This window comes from Mastigoproctus giganteus, chromosome 13 (genome assembly GCF_048544385.1).
Source record: "Mastigoproctus giganteus isolate SK-2022 chromosome 13, ASM4854438v1, whole genome shotgun sequence".
Lineage (NCBI taxonomy): Eukaryota > Metazoa > Arthropoda > Arachnida > Uropygi > Thelyphonidae > Mastigoproctus > Mastigoproctus giganteus.
In genome coordinates, this window is record NC_143587.1 from 73,526,037 (window position 1) to 73,547,283 (window position 21,247).

The 21,247-nt window shown below is 35.7% G+C and overlaps 1 protein-coding gene across 1 annotated transcript in view; it reads right to left on the reverse strand.

Annotated features, from left to right (window-relative positions):
* Positions 1-15,061: 15,061 nt before the first annotated feature.
* LOC150076166 (uncharacterized) overlaps positions 15,062-21,247 on the reverse strand; it is a 287,981-nt gene continuing 281,795 nt past the window's right edge. Inside the window, exon 8 of the mRNA XM_090387515.1 lies at positions 15,062-19,509. Within this exon, the coding sequence (XP_090243641.1) occupies positions 15,355-19,509 (4,155 nt within the window). The 3' untranslated portion in view covers positions 15,062-15,354. The remainder of the gene's footprint in view (positions 19,510-21,247) is intronic.

The window sequence follows — 21,247 nt, forward strand, 5'->3', positions numbered from 1 at the left end:
TACATGTGGTAAGAATATACCCAGATCCTTGACATAGCGTGGCCTCGACAATGCTCCCCGCATACACACTACTCGGACTCCCTCCAGTCACTATCTGGCAGAGTAGAGGTAGCAAGATTATACACTAGCTGATCCGGAAGCCTCCTAGAAAGTTACCAATAGGTTTGGTCCGGTGTACTAACTAGCGGCCGGCCTGCGAACACCGTTTTAGAGTTGTACCCTCAAAATGTAAGGAATATTGGATCTCGCCACGACGTTCATCATAACCTCAGAAGTCATCAATCATACTGCATGATGGAAGAGATAGGGAAGGGTTGACCGGAACTTAGCTCTAGAGACTAAACATGGGTTTCACCGGTTGATGAGGGTCATCTACCACCTAGTACTGCCTGGTAACATAGAGGGGCGGCGTTCCTCCATGTGGTGTGGGCGCCAACACCTCGACCCCTGCTTACGTTGGTTCACACCTGGGTGGTCACCCACCATGTACTTGTGTATGGAGGTTATACCCAGGATTACTAACAGTCCCACCATCGTGAAGGTGCAAGTAGAGGATTTGGCTGTCACAGACCGTCCGGATTTCGCCGAAATTGGGACCACTTGACTTGAGTGTCACCCGAATATCAGTTCCATCAGCATTTTAGACTCCCAGGTAGCAAGTACAGCTTGTCTGGCATATCTGAGAGAATGTCTGTGACAACCTCAAGGACCTATAGGCCTTGAATGGATTGAGTAAGCTCAATGCTGATAGAATCCTTCCTCTTGCTCTGACTATGAATATGAGGGGAGTTAAATTCAAATTGAGAAAGGCTGGTTTGCCTTCAGCTGATTATGGGAAGAAAAAAAAACTCCTATTTGATGTTGTGTAGGTGGGTAGTTTGAATAAACTCATGGAAGAACTAAGTAAACTGTTATAGGGAAAATGGACACGTAAAATGAGAAGTGTTTTTTTTTTTTTTTGCTGCTGTATAAACTTGCTTTCTTGCATCATTTGCCAATTCTAATAATAATAGGAGCACAATGGCCCAGTGGTTACTGGGTGAATGTAATGTTACCAATGTCACTGTACTACCAACCTGATGGATCCAGGTTTGGGCCTTGCTTTGGCTGGAGTGAACACGTGTAAATGCTGGAAGACCAACATAATAACAGTAATAAATAATAATAACTAAGGGGCTTCACCCCCTACTCACTTCTTTTGATAAAATAAACTACTTACAGAAGCTTTCGACTCTGTATGTGTCTCTTCCTCAGCTATGAATACATAAATATACGTTACTATATCTATATAATATCAGTGTAGAAACACCATAGACAACTCTTAAAGAAAAACTACGATCGCAGTGTGAAAGGCATCATTTCATCTGTATCTCATATTGTGCACGTCCTTCATGAGTTACCATGTATTGCACTACCTCGAATAAGTAACGCTTCACTAATAGAAGACTATTGTCACTTATTCTCGGTGGGCACCACCATCCAGACACACCGTTTCAAAGATAGTTGGCTTTTCATTGGTGAGTGCCTTTCACACTACGATCGTAGTTTTTTCTTTAAGTTGTCTATGGTGTATCTACACTGATATTATATAGATACAGAATCTTAAACTTAAAATATTATGCTTTGTTGTATATAGTTTATTTAAATAAATATGTTACATATGGAAATCAAGAATGGTACCATGTGGTCATGTTAGATAAACATAGCGCATGACAATGATTAAACAGAAGTTTGTTTCGCCACAGTAAAACAAGCTTGTTACCTATTTTTGTATTTGTTACGTATTACCATGTAACCCGCATCTCTCTTCTCCCATTGGCTGAATAAATGTTAAGAGGAAAATTATTTTAATGTATAGAAAGATATAAAAAAATCACAAAAGTTACTTCCATGAACCTACTTGCACCCAAGGTTGAATCAACAGTCAAGGCAGATAGTGGTTCCATCTGGTTTCACTCTAAAGAACTAACGCCACCACTGAATGCAAATCACAGTTTGAAAGGTCCACCTCCATAGATGGATGGTGACATCAAAGAGAAGTAATGAATGTACTGTACCTAGCATTGCACAGGATAAAGTCACTTGCATTCAGGCCTTAGGCAAAGGGGTTGGTTTGAAAAGTCGGAGACAATCTCCCAAGAAAGATAGTGGAATAAATGGCACTGTCCCCCATATGGCTACTAGAAGGGAAGGGCAAGACCGTCCAGCCCAACCAACTGGAAGTGCTTCCTGTGCAACTGCACTAGTGACCACCCAGGAAAAAAGAAAAGCCAATGCATGAAGCGAGAATCAAAATGAATATGTCAATCTTGATAACATACTATGAAGTAACCAAGCTAGAGACTGACAAGACAATGTACAGGATCAGATTACATAATAAGTGGTTGGAATGATTCCTATGGACGTTCAGGTCACCGAATACAGGACCACTGTTAGGAAGAACTGGATAGCTCCTGCAATCTTGCAAAAAATCAAGCAGGATGTGAGCAATCAACTACAAAGAATATGGAGAACATGGATCCAGATGAGGAAGAGCAAGAAAAAATAAACCCAGAGCAGTTGAAGTGGAAACAGATATCCAGAATTTTTTGGCTGATGCTACATAAGCTTGCTTTCTTACCTCATATGCCTCTACTAATGCTATTAGTTTGACTATTCATTACATATCCAGTAGTAAAGTAAAAGTAGAGGATGAACATGTAAGAAGTAATGAAATTTTTGGATATGGTGTACACATAGCAAGAATATATCCCAGCTCCTTGACATGTGGCCCTGACAATGTCCCGGAATATATACACACCACAAGGACTCTATCTCCAGTCACTATCTGGCAGGGTAGATTAGAGGCAGTGAGATTGTACATTAATTGATATTACAAAATATGTGTGTAAATACACCATAGTGAACTCATAATGAAAAACTACATAAGTAGTGTAAAGGCATCAATTTAATTGTATCTCATATTGCGACTACCTTCACAAGTTACCATGTATTGCACTACCTCGAATAAGTAACGCTTCACTAATTGTTACTTAATAGAAGACTACTGTTACTTATTCTCAGTGGCAGCACCAGCACCACCCAGATGGCACTGTATCATCTGGGTAGTAGTGCCCACCGAGAATAAGTAACAGTAGTCTTCTCTATTAGTGAGTATTATTTATTCGAGCTAGTGTAATACATGGTAACTCGTGAAGGTAGTCACAATATGAAATACAATTAAATTGATGTCTTTACACTACTTATGCAGTTTTTCATTATGAGGTCGCTATGGTGTATTTTAAACTCATATTATGCCTTGAGCATTTATATTTTATTTAAGTACTAGCTGATATGGACACTACCTAGAGTTGCCAATAGGTTCAGTCCAGTGGACTAACCTAGCAGCCAGCCTGCAAACAGTTTTAGAGCATTATCCTTGAAATGCAGGAAAACTGGATGCTGCTATGATGCCCACCATAACCTCAAAAGAGATCAATCATATTGCATAACGGAAGAGATAGGGGTTGCTGAAGCTTTAGTCTCTGGAGACTAAACATGGGCTTCAACACTTCAAGCCTATAAAACACAGTGGTGGTATTGCACCGGTTGATGAGTTATCTACCATCTACTGAATATGACAACTGTAACCAAGGCTTTTAAATTTGGTATACATCCATTGGGAAAAGACCATTGGTTACTGCACTTCAGTGCCTGTAGATGTCCTATTTTAAACAAGCAAAGGTTTCAACTTGGAATCCGCCCACAACATTATGACTAAGAAGCAGACTGAGATGATCCCTGGCTACCTTAAAACCTGACATGGTTTTCTCTTTAGCAATGTAGCAAAGTGTGAACCAAAAGTTTCCAGACTGGAGCAATAAAATTAATTTAGACTTATGTTAATTACATGTTGGCGTTGTCCCCTTCCACCTACAAATTAGTCCTCTCCAGAGTTTATATATCAATCCCAGCATTTTCTCCACTGCTTGAAGCATCTGTGGAACTGTTTTAAGATGCTCTCCAGCACTTCTGGGGTTCACTGTGAATCTCCACAATATATTTGAACCTTTTAATTGGTTTTTCATTTTTGAAACAGGAAGAAGTTATGGGGGCAGGTTGAGAGAATAGGAGGATGGATCATTGCCATTTTCTTATTGGCTAAAAACTGCCGAACCAATAAAGCCATAAGGAGCAGCTCATTGTTGTAATGCAAAAGCCAATCCTGAGTGCGCCATTTAGTCTGAGTGTTTCTTCCTGACATCCTCTCCAAACACCTTAGACCAAACTGTAAAACTGGTGATTTACAGTTTGGCCTGGTGGAAGGCACTCCTGAAGAATAATTTCCTCATTGTTGAAGAAGACAATCAGCATTCTTTTTATGTGACATTCCTTGCCTATTTTGGACACGGAGATGATGAACTTTTCCACTGGGAGTACTGCTACTTTGTTTCTGGGACATAACCATAAACCCAGCTTTCATCACCTGTTATGACCTTGGAAAGGAAGTTTCTACCCTTTCCAGTCTGAAATTGCAAGCTCCTATGCACAGAAAATCAGTTCCATTTCTGTTTATCACTCAGCTAATGGGGACACAAATTTTGCAGCAATCTGCCTCATGTTTAAATTATTTTCAGCTAAAATGTGTAACATTTACTGTACAATAGGCCTAGAATGTCACAAATATAGTTAATCATACATCTTCTGTCCTCATGGATGACTTGATACATTTTACTATTTTACTAACAACTTAATATGGGTGGTCATGTACCAGTTTATTCTAATCATTTGTGTATGCATATTTCTGACATGAGGCTATGAAGGGTTTTTCTATATATAACAACTTGCCTATAACTACAGCAAAAAAAAAAAAAATAAAGGTTTCTTTATAGATGCATACAGTACACCCACAAACAAACGCAATATTTTTCATAGCTTTTTTTTTTTTTTTTTTTTAATTATTATAATGACCACCTGAAATCCAAAAAATTCCAAGATCCTGTGAAGATCTGGTCCAGATGTTGTTGGTGTAGGAGAATCAACTGTACACATTTGATATTAAGATACACCCATGGGATGCTTTCAGACATTAGTGCATTCAGGTGCCCCTCTGCCTGGTGTTCTGTCTTGAATTGTCTGTTAGCCACACCACTAACTGATTTTCATTGCTTCAAGAAAGATACAGTTGTAGACTTTGCTAGGCTTGGTTGTCGGGAGAGTTCCATCACAAAGATATGAACTGAACTTGTTTCTTTCAACTGGCTAAATATACTCTCACATTAAGCATTGCTATGAGAAATTATTAAAATACTAAGTATGATTTGAGATATTTTTGTTGTACTGTATTTCAAGTTTCCTTCCACACTTGTGAGTTCCTCTAGCACGGATTACTAAACATAAGTTCTTTCTAAGATTTTGGTAGGTTCTCACAATGAAACAAACTAACAGAAGGGATATTCAACACATTTACTGCATCATATATATCTTTAGCCTTCATTTATACTAAGAAGTATTGGAAATTTGAATAAAAAATTTTGAATCTGAAATTGATCCACTGCTAAATAATGAAATTGGTTTAAACCAGAGGTTTGTGATTCAGTTCTTTTCCTTGAGGAGGAGTTAATTTGTCATTTTTCACAACTCTGTATCATGAATTAAATTTGATCTGCAAGATTTCTTTTCTTCTTTTTATTTGTCGGATTACTGTTTCAAATCTTGATGTCAATGTTTGCTCAGATCATGTCAGTAAAATTATTCTTGTAGGGATGAAATCCTTTATTCCACACTGCACCTTAAAGTGTCATCCTTTATCTAAACCTTGGTTTTCCAATTAACGTGCTAAGACTGTTCAAGATAAGAATGTTGCATATTGCAAACTGTATCCAAATCTCTGGGCACATTTTCTGCCTACACCAAAGAATGAAACAACTGTAAAGCAGTTAGATTAATTAATGACTCATCTCTAACAGAGTCTCTCCACTCTCTGTCTCATAGATGTTCTGTTTCTGCTGCATGCCTTTTCTACAGATACATCCACGGGCACTGTTCTTCTGAATTGTTGTTATTTGGTTTTTTAGGAGCATTAGCAACTAAGGCCATATTGCTCCGGGATATGTGGTGGTCATTCCCTGACCTTTCCGCATCCTCCGTATTTGGTGGTGACGGGCTCAAACCCCGGTCTAATCAAGAAGCATGTGCTACGCACTGCTGCCCCTTCCCACCTGGCTACGGAGGCGCCTCTTCTGAATTGGCTTCTATAATTCCCACTCCCTCGTCCAAAACAGTCCGAACACGTGCCACCACCAGCCAACATCTTCTGAATTGGCTTCTATAATTCCCATTCCCTTGTCCAAAACAGTCCAAACACGTGCCACCACCACTTTTACTGTCCAACTTAAAACTCACAGAACCAACTTTTCTTCTTCCTCATTTATTCATTCAACTTCTGTTTTCTGGAACAACCTTCCTTCATACACATTTCCTGATAATTACAATTTACAGAAATTCAAGTCTAATGTCAACAAGTATCTTCTTTCATCTTCTCAACCTTCAACTCAAACATGGTACTAAGTACTATGGGTATATAGATATTTTAATTACAGTACAGTATTATTATAGTATTTCAATTTCATTAAAAAAAAAAAAAACCCACCACAAATCAGTGCCACTTACCAGTGAGTAATTGTTGCCTTTTCAATTTGAAAAATTCAAAAAAGTGCTAATATGGCTTTTGTCAGCCTTTTAACCTATTTAATTATATTTATCAAAGGTTGCCATTATCAAAAAATATCTACTTATACCTAAAAAAGCCAACATATAACAGGAGCATTATCAACGATAAATGCCAGTTTCCTAATGAAATTACACATTTCCAACAGTGGCAATGAGAGTAAGCCACTTTTAATTTTACAGGAGATACAGTGTAAAATTGTTTTGATTACTTTCATCTGTAGCAATCAAAAATGGGATATTTATCAATACCATCACTTACAATGCCTACTCTTTTTGTTCTACTATACCCATATTTTTTTAAAAATTATTAAGAAACTGCATAAAAATGAGCCTACATGATCAGTGCAGTACAGAAGAAAATTATCTTTACAACAAACTATTTGAATATGCATTCAACACTTATGACACTGTTTTCTTCTCTCTGAAATGCTACATCTATTTTACATTTCTTTCTGTGTATTGCACATTGTTCTAATGCATATGTGTCAATGTCTGATTATATTGTGTTCTCCACCACATGAAATTGAAAGAAAAAAAATCACATTTATATAAAGTTCATAAAGCAGTGTTGTTATTTTTTCTAGATTTTATAATACACAGAAAATGTTTGGTTATATGTCTTCTTAAACACTACATCCCTTTGCTACCTGACTGAAGGATACTGTTAAATAAAGTTTAGCTTCCCACCACAAAAAGAAAATACAATTTAATATTGAAGTATTTTCACACATCATATACAACATATATTAACACACCTGATGGTCAGTTAATTACCTAGAGATGAAAAGCAAAACGTCATGGGCAAATTCACAGAATTTTTTTTAAATTCAAAGTTATCAACAAAATCATAGTTTAACAGGTTTTTTTTTTTGAAAAAGATAGAGAAAACTTATTGTCTATGGAGGATGGAAAACAAAAAAGTGAGTAAAAAAAAAAAAAAAGTCCATTATTAATCTGGAGAGTTAGGAGCAGTGTGTATAGCACACCTGCCAACATTTGACTTTCAAAAGGCTGGAGATTGGGCATTTGTAAATGGGAGAGAAACAGGTAATTTTTAGGTAAAACAGGTGAAAAATAAAAATAGGGCTTTTTTTTTTTTTTTTTTTTTTTTTTGAAAATGCAGTACCTCCCAAAAACAGGAGATTTTTTTTGAGACAGCTTTTTGTTTAAAGTCTACACTTCACTAGAAATTCAATTTCACTGGTAAAATACACATTTTATATTAAAGTAGTCATAGGATTGTTTATCAGTACAGTATGCTTTTAAACATTAGCTTATATCACTTACTGTACCAAGGCAATTTGCAAGGATATTATATCTGTGAGTTGAAAGAAATCTAAACTGAAATTATTTTTGCGATTGAGGAGAGTCTGCTCACAGGACTATATTTCTTGGTATCACTGTTGGAAGGATGAATATGGAAAGTGTGATATCCAGTCAGTGTTCTAATACTCTATAAGACATCAAATGATTTTGAATACTTCAAGAAGTATACTGTTGCAGACTTCTCTTCAGAAATGTTAAGTCAAAGTTTTATTCATAACAATGGCTCTGCTTTCTAGACTTGGTGGTCAGGAGCATTTCCAAAGCTTCACTCTAAAGAGAACTGAACTCAGTTTTTGTTCTCATTTAGCTAAACATTCACTTACACTCAGCATTGCTACAAGGAATTGTTAAAATATCAAGCAATATGACTTGGAATAATTTGTTATATTTCAGGTTTCCTTGTGCATTTGTCAGTTTCTGCAACAAATGGCCACTGTACATCAATTCTTTCTTCTTCTTTCAACACTGAATATGGTAGATTCTCACACTCTTCTCTTGTTTTAAACTCTCTACACTCTTAGCAGTAGAAATACCTGTGATTAAGTCGGCATCATCCTTCTGATTTAGTCTTCTACGGTAATCAATTTCCAAAATGGAAGTGGAAGATTTGAAAATTGTCAGTAAATTAAATTGGCATATAACATACTTCAGCATATGTAGGAGTAATAACCTCAGTAAATGAATGTGGGGTATATTGGATTGAAGAGCTATGTGTTTGGATTTTAAAATATTGGGAAACATTTAAAAGTGTTAACATAAGCAAACAATTCTTTGCTTATGTTAACACTAGAAGGAAAGAGATAAACAATATTGGCCCACTAGATATGAATAGCATAACTATTGGTGATTCTGTTTAGACTGCCGCCAATCCAAATAAATATTTTGCACCTACATTCACACAAAGTTTTTAGGGATGGAAACACCAGAAATACACAAAGACATAAGTGGGAGCTAAATGATTTTGCTATAACTGGGAAGAAAGTGAAAGAGAAATTGCTTAAGCTGAAAGTAAATAAGGCACCAGGGACCAATATGATGTATTCAGTTATATTAAAAGAAGCAGCAAAAGAGGTAAGCAAATCCTTAGTCATAATTATGAAAGCAGCCTTGGATTCAGGAGAGGTTCCTATAGATTGGAAGTGTGCAAATGTCTCTCCAATTCACAAAGGGAAATTAAAGGGACATGTGAACAATTCTAGACCTGTAAGCTTCACTTCTGTTCCAGGGAAAATAATGGAGTCAATGGTTAAAGAAGTATTGCATAATTACCTTAAGAAATGGAATTATGTGGAAATCACCGCAATGGTTTGTTAAGGGAGATCCTGTCTGATTAACCACTATGACACAGTAACAAAGGAACTGGATGCGAACAATAATTCTGACATCACATACTTAAGATTCCAGTAAAGCTTTTGACACTGTTCCACATAAAAGATTGTTATACAAATTGGAGCAGTGTGGCATTAAGTGGAAGCTACTGCTGTGGATAAAGGAATGGTTGAGTGGCAGAAAACAGTTGTTATAAATATTGGGCACTAATGTTATTAGTCCCTCAGGATCTGGTGCTGGTCCCCCCTTACTGTTCATAAAATTTATTAAAAATATTGATGAAGGTATATCAAGCTTATTGTCTAAGTTTGCAGATGATACAAAGGTTAGCAGGGCAGTTAATCACAGGAGTAAAAGTATCCTACAGCAGCAAGATCTAGAAAAATTAGGTAGATGGACTGAGATGTGGCAAATGAGGTTTATAACATTGGTAAATGGAAGTTACTGCATATGGGCAGCAGTAATCCCAGAATCACATACCAGTTAGGTGGTACCACACTCAAGGTGGTGGAAAACAAGAGATCTAACTGTGGTAATTGTACAGTCTGACATGAAGTTCTCTGAGCAGTACAGACAAGCTGCTAGAACAGCTCCTGGGGTTCCATCAATGATATACAAAAACTTTGCTTGAAAGGGACCAGGAGGTGATTATTTCATTATATAAGGAAATGGATAGCTTTTCAAGAAAGATGATCTCTTGGAATGGGTGCAGAGAAGAACATAAAGGGGGGGGGGGGTATTCTTACCACGAAAGGCTTCGGTTCTGCAAATTTCTGAGCTTGGAATCTTGGCACTTGCAAGGAGACCTAGTTGAAGTGTTTGAAGCTTTAAACAGATTGAGTAAACATTAATGATGATGATGGCATTCTTATTCTTTCTCTCACACACACACACATACAAGCGACATAAAATGGAAAAAACTGGCTGCAGGACAGATGTGTGAAGATTTGCTTTCAGCCAAGTGGTAACTGATTTGTGAAACAAACTACAATCTAGTGTTGTGGGAGTTGGTAGTTTGAAAAAATTTAAGGAAGAATTCAATGTTATTAGCAGGGATAGACAGATGAAGTGGATAGTGTTGTCATATGTGTGTGTGTGTGTGTGTGTTTTTTATAGCTGACATTGTTTAAGCTTGCTTTCTAGCATCATCTGCCACTACTACTTCTACTATTAATAATAATAATAATAATAATAATAATGAGTAGTAGTGGCAGATGATGCTAGAAAGCAAACTTAAACAATGTCAGCTATAAAAAAAAAAACACATGCACATATGACAACACTTCTGCACAAGTGAAGATAATATGTTTAGAATTATTAGCTTGCTTGGTTGTTTAGGTTTGTTTTCATCAGAAGTTTGCGATTCAGAAAGGGGTTTTTTTGGTGGTGAGGAAGGGGGGTTGATCATTAATTTGTCTTCTTTCAAAACTTCTTTTGGATATGAGTCAGTAACACTGACTAGTGATAGCTTTTATTTTTCAATTTAGTAACTCTGAGAAGTACTCATATTGCTTTTCTCACCACTTCCAACCTCATTTTAAAATTTTTTTAAAGTACTAAATTTCCAACCAAATAGTCATCCCCTTTTCTGGAAGGCACAAAACTTCCTTTTCAGCATGACAAGTAATAAGAACAGCCTATTAACACCAAGTGCACAACTCATCTTTTAATACCCTTGCATTTTCAGGCCTACTATAACAGGTACATTATCAACACTAAGTGCTAGGCGCCTCCATAGCCAGGTGGGCAAGAGCAGCAGTGCGTAGCACATGCTTCTTGATTAGACCGGGGTTCGAGCCCGTGACCACCAAATATGGAGGATGCGGAAAGGTCGGGGAATGACCTCTGCATATCCCCGGAGCAATTTTTTGGTTTGGTTTGGTTTTTTTTTTTTTTTTTTTTGTGAGCATTAGCAACTAAGGCCATATTGCTCTGGGAATATGCGGTGGTCATTCCCTGACCTTTCCGCATCCTCCGTATTTGGTGGTGACGGGCTCGAACGCCGGTCTAATCAAGAAGCGTGTGCTACGCACTGCTGCTCCTTCCCACCTGGCTACGGAGGCGCCTCCCAGAGCAATATGGCCTTAGTTGCTAATGCTCCTAAAAACCAAATAACAACAACAACTAAGTGCTAGACAGTTCTTTGAAGCAATCTCACATGCTTTCAGGTTGTTCAGAAGAAGATGCCTAATGTTGTATCCTGTACCTTCCATTGCTGGCACAGAGAACAAGCCTTTTGTTCTTCCACGACTGTATTGTTTTGATATTTTGATCTTGGGGAACATATTTCTGAACAATGAGCTGCACGATCAGCACAACTCAGAGGAAGTTTATGTTCTATGACAAACATTGCAAATAAACATTTGTCACATGTATAACATCACCACGAAATCTAACATCTATTTTTGCATTTCTTTCTATGCACTGAATGACGTCTTTATGCTTATTCGTTTGCAAATGTCTGATTACATCATGTTTCCTGCCACTTGAAATTGAAAGATCACATCTACGTACAGTACACAAAGCAAACATGTTACCTTTTACAGATTTGATAATACTTGGAAAATCTTGCATATAAGTTTTCTGAAATTTTACACCATGTTTCTTTGGCTTCTAACTGAAAAACATTGTTAATTTGCTATGCACTACACAATTGAAAATACTGAAATGAAATGACTGCACATAACACAGAACAATGACAGATATTATAGCACATTTCTATTTTGCATTGCTGACTATGATAGCCAATTAGTTGAAAAAAAATAAACAAATTCACAAAATTAAAAATAAAAAAATCCAATTTTAATATATATATTGTTGTGAAAAGAAAAAGACAGAGTAAAACTGGGCTTTTGTAAAAAGATGGACAAACTCTTTGTCATCAATTATATTACAACAGTGAGATGGATATGGGCCAAATCAAGTTACGAACATGGAGTCTGTTGTCAAATCTGGAGAGTTAGCAGTTATAGAATAACTTTCACAGGAACAAAGAGATCAAATATCTGAAACATACTTCCATTTCTAACTCAAAATTTTATATTAAAAAAAAAAAAAAAGTTTCTTAATGTCTATTAGTTCAATTTTAATGAAAGTGGGATGGAATGACTAGGGGTATTTTAAACATTCCAAGGGCTATTTAACACTTGCTCATTTGAAGGCTGCCTAACTGCCTTTCACACTCTTCTGAAATATACTGAAAGCCACTGCTTCATTGGATGGTGCACTTTTTTTTTTTGTGCAAAAATTTTGACCACTATTGGGGCATTTCAAACATTCCAATTTACTAATTGAGACAAATTAATTTTCCTTGTAATACAATTTTTATCTGTAATTTGCACTTGGAAATAATGTTCATCTTTCATGGATGATGGAATTTCATTTGCTATGCTACTCTTGGTTGTTTAACTTCACATGTTTTGGTCACAATGGTGCCCATGAAATATTTTCTGATAAACATACTTCTGAAATCAATGGGGTCCTCTGTACAATACTAGGGATGCCAAGTTCAAATAACTTCTGCATATGAAATTCTAGCTACCCAGAATTTCATATGTAAAATGAGATGAACTGACAACCAGAAACATTGCTTGCCAAGTCACATATGTGACTTGGCAAACAATATTTAGCAATGACACATGGGTAAACAATGGCTTCCATGTTTCCATTTATTTGAAAATGGTATATATATAATATAGAAAATTAATAAATAACTTATGTAAAGTTAACTAAACAAGAACTAATTAATGCCATCTATACATATCTAGATAGAACATTACATCAGTCTTATAATTTATTATTTGTATAGTTTAAGTACAATTAGTAAAATAGGTAAGATATATTTCATATAGGATAAGCTGGTAGCTACTTAACCCTATAATAGCCATAACTGGTCCACGAGGTCAAACCTAGTAAAGGATGATCATTAGTCAAAGCAAAAGTAAAAATAAAACAATTAATAAACATAATAATAATATATATCAAGTCAATTATAGGTAATACGACACATTGAAAGGGACTTTATCAAGGGCTAACCCTTTCAATATGTCCCCTACAATTAACCCGGCTATCAGTTTCTGATATCATCTGCCTGTTTAACACGGTCAAAAGGTAATTCATGCGATAAATGGATCAGTATAATTAAAGTTAGACAATAATTTTGTTGTTAACAAAATTATTTTTGTTAACAACAAAAATAATGACTTTAGCCCGACCGATAGCTAAGACAGCAAAAGCATATATTAAAGAAAATTCCTTTCGACCGAGTTAAACAGGCAGATGGTATCAGAAACTGATAGCCGGGTTAATTGTAGGGGACATATTGAAAGGGTTAGCCCTCGATAAAGTCCCTTTCAATGTGTCCTATTACCTATAATTGACTTGATATATATTATTATTATGTTTATTAATTGTTTTATTTTTACTTTGACTAATGATCATCCTTTACTAGGTTTGACCTCGTGGACCAGTTATGGCTATTATAGGGTTAAGTAGCTACCAGCTTATCCTATATGAAATATATCTTACCTATTTTACTAATTGTACTTAAACTATACAAATTATATATATAATATATTTAAAAATAAACTAAATGCACAAGGCATAATACGTTAAGAGTAAAAGTTTAATATCTATATAATATCGGTGTAGGTACACCATAGATAACTTTAAGAAACTAAGATGGTAGTGTGGGAGGCATCATTTGCTCTGTATCTCATATTGTGCTCTTCCTTCACAACGAGTTGCCATGGTATTGCACTACCTCGAATAAGTAATGCTTCACTAATAGAGAAGACTATTGTTACTTATTCTCAGTGAGTACCACCACTCAGACAGCACAATTTCAAAGCTATTGGCCTATCATCGGTGGGTGGGCAGGTACCCTTGTATTACAGACATGACAACCCAGTTGTGAAGATAATCACACAATATGAGAGATGCCAAAAGGTTTATATGATAATATTTAAAAATAACTAAATGCACAAGCATGTGCAATACCATGGCAACTCGTTGTGAAGGAAGAGCATAATATGAGATACAGAGCAAATGATGCCTCCCACACTACCATCGTAGTTTCTTAAGAGTTATCTATGGTGTATCTATACTGATATTATATAGATATATATATATATATATATATATATATGAAAATATGCAACAACACAATGCAGAAAAAAACTTTTAAAGTATCATAAGTAGCAAGAGCCAATCTGTATAATACTCTCAGATATGTAGCATGATATTTTCCTATTTTGAAAATCAGATTTAGCTCTGAAAGATAAAGTTAATGGAAATTAGAAAAGAGACTTGGTAGACATTTCTTCAGCATAACGTCTCTTATACCAGAGATATGTTATTTATTTGATTATGTTTGGGACAATTTAAGGCATTTACAATGGCATGCTTTGGTGCCCATTCTGTAATTTTTTTTTTTCCACAAGATAAATTTACTATATTTATAAAGATGTTTTTCATAATCTATTTCTTTGAAGAAATATCCAAATGTAGAAAAATGATATACACCATAAACATTAAATTCAAAGTATCTAATAGAAATAAAGCTTTCAGTGTTTAGCAAAAAACAGCATTTGATATGCATTTTTATTTTTATCGTTCAGTAGTTACAGAAAGCAGACAAACTATTATGAGAACAACTGGTAACTAATATAAATTCGGCAGAAATAATATGCCTGGTTGTTCAGAAAAAGACCTCGATTTATAAGATGACCAGATAGAAAGTAATAGTTTCTTTGTTTGGCATTCCAAAGTTGTACAAACATACAAAAAGTCTTCCCTGGTGGCACACTGAACCTAATGTTAAATACACGATATGCTATACTATTTACAATTAAATGCAACTGTTTATATACATGCCTGAAATTTTCTATTGTCAGGTAACCTGAGGGGAGGGGGGAAAAGCACAGGTACCCTAGATAATTTTTAAGCTCCATAAACATATTTTTGATAAGTTCTGGTAAATAACCACTATTATGATACAGCACTCGATCGAGTTCGAGGTCTCTGTGAAGAACGTGTATTAATGCCTGAAGCAGGTCCATTAGAGCTCCTAGTCCTCATCTGTAAATGAGGTTTAGTCCTATTAACAGTAATAGATTTATAATTAGATGTCTTTGCACTTTTAGCTGAAGTAGGACTGCTGCTAGAACTACTTCCACTGTTTTTACGGCACTTTTTTGGTGGACAAGTTGCATCTTCACAGCACGGACACATTCTTTTGGAGGACAACTTTCCACTATCACGAGATCGAGTCCTTCCTCGATTTATAATAGTATCAGTAACTTCTCCATCATGTCTCCCTTCCCACTTGCATGGATGGCAATTCTCAACTTCTAATTTTTCACACATGTCACTTACTGTCTTTTCTTCTTCGTCGTCTTCGTCATCATCATCATCATCTTCATCATCATCATCTTCTTCTTCTTCTTCATCTTCTTCTTCTTCTTCAGTAATATCCAAACACCTCTTGTGCTTCTCTGTTTCTTCAGAAATATTTTCTTCATTCCCTAACAATATTTCCTCACAGTTTTCAACTGGATGTATAGCAAATGGTAATGAATATTGTTCTTCATAAAAGGATTTATTTAATAGGGTAGAACTATTTTCATATACATTACAAATACCAGAGTTCATATCTACAGTCTCTTTTATTTCACTTTGATTTTTATCATGATTTTGCATTTCTGCTCCTCTCTCCATTACTTCATTTTTTGAATTATGTTCACTTTGATTTTGATGAAGAGCTTGTATTTCTGATTGTTTAAAAACTATCTCAACGTTCTGTACATCTTCACTTTGATTTTCACATAGAGCTTGTGCTTTCATCTTGGTGGGAGTTATACTGTTACTGTTCCTTGCAAGTTCATCTTTAGAGTTATCCAAACTTTTGAGTGTAGGCTGTGATGGAATATTAAGATTAATGTTACAATCTATAACAGCTTCACTTTCTTCTGCAGTTTTGTTTTTGCTATTCAAAACTTGAAACTCAGGTTGCTGTACTAATGCTTTCCTTGTTTTCTGCTTACTCTGTTCTTTATTCTGATCATCTTGCTGATCTGATTTTTCAGGGTAGTCAGAATGTGAATGATCCTGGTATTCACCTTGTTGAGATGCCACTTCTTTATATTTAAATTCATGGTGGTATTCCTGCTTTTGTTCAACTTCTATTTCCTTTATACACTTCATTAATGTTTCTTTAGGATACTGATCTGTACAACCAGATAATAGAGAACTCTGTTGCTGAACATCTTTACTGGATATGCTATCGATATCTTGTAATGTACTTTTTTCTGAAGCTTCGTAATGACTTAAAAAGTTATTGGTTTGTATATCTTCATGGTCACTGGATGGCTGCAAGCAATTTGTCGAAACTGACAAACTTGGTTCATTTACCAAATTCTGATTTTCCCCTTGAAAGAACTGCTGATCAAGGTCACTTAGACTGATGCTTTCATTCTGAGACATGCTACATTTTTGTTCACTACAGTTAATCTGATGTAATTTCTGTACGTCTTGTGACCAATTAACCAGTGATGGACTCTGTTTCTCTTCTGTATAACATTTTCCAAATTTCTGCCTAACCTCAGTGCAGCTGTCTCCACTTGGACTTTGTTTGTCTTCAGTGCAGTTAACATTACATGGACCATCTTCAGAACAATTTGCATTATGTGGACCATCTTCAGCACATTCTGCATTATGTGAACCATCGTCAGCACAATTTACATTACATGGGCTGTCTTCAATATAAATTACATTATTCGAGCTATTTTCAGTGCAATTAATATTACATGAACTGTCTTCAATGCAGTTGACATTACATGAACTGTCTTCAATGTAGTTAACATTAGATGGACTTAATACTTCTTCTGCACAGTTATTTTGTTTTGACTCATAAACAACTTCAACTGAATTCTGTGAGTCTTCGGCTAAACTTTCTTTTTCATCAGCCTGTTCAAATGGGGATGAACTCAGTTGCTTATCAGCAAAACCACATGGTATGAATTTTTCTTCAAGTAAATTCTGAGAAAAACTCACTTTTAATTCATCAGAAGTCTCTTTGTATGGACTCTGTTTCTGTTCTTCACAGTTATTCTGAAATGAATTCTGCTCCTCTTCACGGTAATCATCTTGGTTTAAATCCTGTTCTAATTCAGTACAGGTAATATGGCACAGATCTAATTTCTCTTCCTTTTGGGTAGCTTCAGGGAGAGTTTCATGATTTTTGTCCTGTTTTTGTTCTTCACAATTATTCTGAAATGAAGTTTGCTTCTCTTCATAACAATGATCTTGGTTTGAATTCTGTTCTAATTCAGTACAGGCATTATGATGCAAATCTGATTTATTTTCCTTAGCTTCTGTAAGATTTTCATGATTAACATCCTGTTTATGTTCTTCACAATTATTCTGCAATGAAATGTGCTCCTCTTTACAACTATCATCTTGGTTTGAATTCTGTTCTAATTCAGCACAGTCATTATGAGATAAATCTAATTTCTCTTCCTTAACTTCAGAGAGATTTCCATTATTTGTATCACACTGATGAGACAACTCTGCTACACAGTCTTCTAAATGTGTTTGCTTAATGGAACTTTCTGAACATTCTTTCTTACTAACATTTTCTGAATTAATGTTATTTGTCCAGTCTTTAGAATCAACACGACTTTTGTAATCACTTTCTGAAGAAATGCTTGAAGAATCACTTTCTATAGGTGCAACACCAGTATCCTTCAACTGCTGTTGCAAAGCAGGAGATGAACCATCAGCTGGTATTGGCAGTGATAATGAGTCTGCACTAGCAGGACGTTGTGACGATGACATTTGATTCTGCACAGTCATTTGGTCACTACTCCAAGATATGTTTTCAAGAAGAAACTGTTCTAAATCTTCCAGTCCATCACTTGCTTCAGAAGATACACGAGGCTGTTGATAATTTTGGTTTCGAGATCCAGAGGAACAGAATTCTCCAATATTCTGATTTTCAAAGGAACTTGTATTACACTTCACTTGATCTACAGATGGAGTACCTGAGTGAGTTTTTGTACGTCCACTCTGATGAGATGATGATAATGGTAAAAAATTTTGAGAAGTACTATTCAGTCCAGTACATGACCGTTGAATTTTTGATGGGTGTACTTTTGGAAGTTGTGGCTCTACTGAAGACTGTGTCTGTGAGACCTGAGGCCCAAATGATGAAAAATGAGTTCTTGGGGAGGTCTGAAGTGTAGACGTATACTGTCTAGAAGATGAAAATGATGGCCTTGTTTGTGCAGCTGGTGATTGAAAGAACTGTTCCTCTTGTGTCATCATTTGTGCTTGGCCTGATGTCTGCAGCTGTAATGAATGTGGAGCTGTTGTTGCTGATTGCATCATAAACTGCATCCCACATGATTTTTGCATGGGAACAAACTGGTTTCCTGTAGGAAACTGATGACTTGTAGAAGATGAGGAAGAGGAAGAAGAAACTACAGTAGTAGGCAAAGCAACAGTGGATTGTGTAGTGGTGCTCTGTTGTGGTGCAGTAGTACTACACGGCACTTCTGAAGGCCCCTTTGGTGATGACATATCCATCTTGTGTACATTCTTACAATGCCGCCTCAGATTATATGCAGAAAAGAAACCTCGATGGCAAATATCACACCAAAATTTTTGAGATGCTGGATCATGTACATTAGATGAAGTAGCTTCCTTCTCCTTTTCTTTCTTGCTTTCTTTCTTTTTACTTTTACGTTTCTTTGGTTCTTTACGTTCTTTAGGCTGTGGTTGTTTTTGTTTGTTATCTTTTGCTGGACAGATTGTAGAAGTTTTACAAACACCACCAGCCTGCCACTCAGCATTATTAGCACTACTAGCACCAAGCGGAAGTGGATAATTGCCATTCTGTTCTGTCTGTGATGAATGTGGAACTGGTCCTGCTTGTGTGCTCTGTACAGTTTGTGCAGACTGTATACACTGGGAATTTTGATATGTTGTTGCTTGCTGGCCAGCAGTAAAAAGAGAAGTTGAAACTTGTGGGGTCATCTGAAGTATTCCACTGTCGCTGAAACTTTGTTGAAGTTGTGCAGCTGCATCTGAAGAGTTAAGATATCCTGAGGTCTCCTGAGAATAGGTGGGATAATTCTGCATCACCTACAAGAAAGATAACATAGAGAAATCAATACATTTCTTTTAAAAATCATGACACACACACACACTAATCACAGCCACATTCCCAAAAGTGTTCACAATTAGCAAATCTGTAATTGATAACCATAACCCATTTTACCCCCCCCCCCAAAAATCGTTTAAAAAAAAAAAAAAAACTGTCAACAGGTTATGCATTAGTGGAGAGGGTAGTTGTCGTGTTTTGTGGTATAGTAGCACTATGCTAGTGTATGAGTGTCTTTTCACAGCTCGATCAAAATGTTGTGCTGGGTGAAAAATCCAGACTAACTCAAGGAAGAATTTGGGGGAAAGAGGGTCTACTTTTCAGGCTCACAAGGTATATTTGTACAAGCCAACATTCTATACAAACTGACTGGCTATTAATTTTATGTCTGCACTGAATATAAGTATAGATGTCATCTAAATATAGTGTTTGACCATTTATAAAATGGTAAATTTCATTGTTAAGGATATTACAGTCACTTTGGGACTATAATACTAAATATTTTCACCTACATGTTGCATTCAAGTCATATTTATATTTCACAAATGTATTAACATGTTTGTTGCTTCTGATGCATAAAAATATTAAATAGCACATCAAGTACTGTAATGCACATAGGCAGTCATTCTTAAGTGGTTAGTGTATGAGTGGTGCAAAAATAAAGGCTCACAAACAGAAATGCTTTGTTTTTGTTTATAATGTCATCCACATTTTTATTTGTTTTTTGTTTGTCAAGGTTAGTTTATGTATATGAAGGCTTTCAATAAAATTTTGGGTTTTGTTCTGATTTACAACTCAGCCCAAAAGTAAGTGTTTGCTTTTAGCTATGAATATCAGACTTTTACATTTCAACCATTATTTTCAAGTTTTGAGAATGGTGAAGATTTTGGAATGTTGCTATTTCTCAACATTCTGAAAATTATGGCACATTGAATGCAATCTCTCAAATATAGCATAGCAGCAAAAGTCTTATTGTTATCCCCCATCTTTTATTTTCTTTATCAGTGTGTTGAAGAAAAAATGCTGATGATAACAATGCATTTATAAGAAAAATAATGTCATTTCACTATGTCATACATGTTTCCACTTGGTTGGTCTCTATATAGACATTCTCTAGTGCTGCTTTATTCTTTTTTTTTTTTATAGTATACCTCAAACAACCAATACACATTATACAAGTAATGCCATTCATATTCATTAAAATATTTGCAAAATATAAATTGGGAGACCTTATAATTTGAATGCACCACATTTTTGATTGATATTTTTTGTAAAATTATGATACAGATTTCAATATAAAAGATTACTACTACCAGTATTTATTATTTTATTCTGCTGTTTAATATGGTTGAATAAATAAATTTCCCTTTATTCTCTAGATGACTGACTCCAGAAGAGTTTACAAAGTCATCTTGAATTACTGAATTACTAAGGGTAGCCAGATTTTCTGCACAGTATAGGCTTGAACCTGTAATTTCCTTATTTGGGGGAAGAGGTGGAAGCTAGCCACTAGACCACAGCTGGCTCTAAGTGTTATAATTAAGGCTGGTCCTTAGCAATAAAACTTAGTCACTACAATTGGCTGGTTGCTAAATTCTGTAAGTTTTGAAGTATTGTGTAAAATTTTCATTTATTACTCAGCGTGTATATTATTATTAGGAGAGAAACTGTGGTAATGTTTCTGGATGTTTCATACATCCAGAGCAATGCCCATAAATT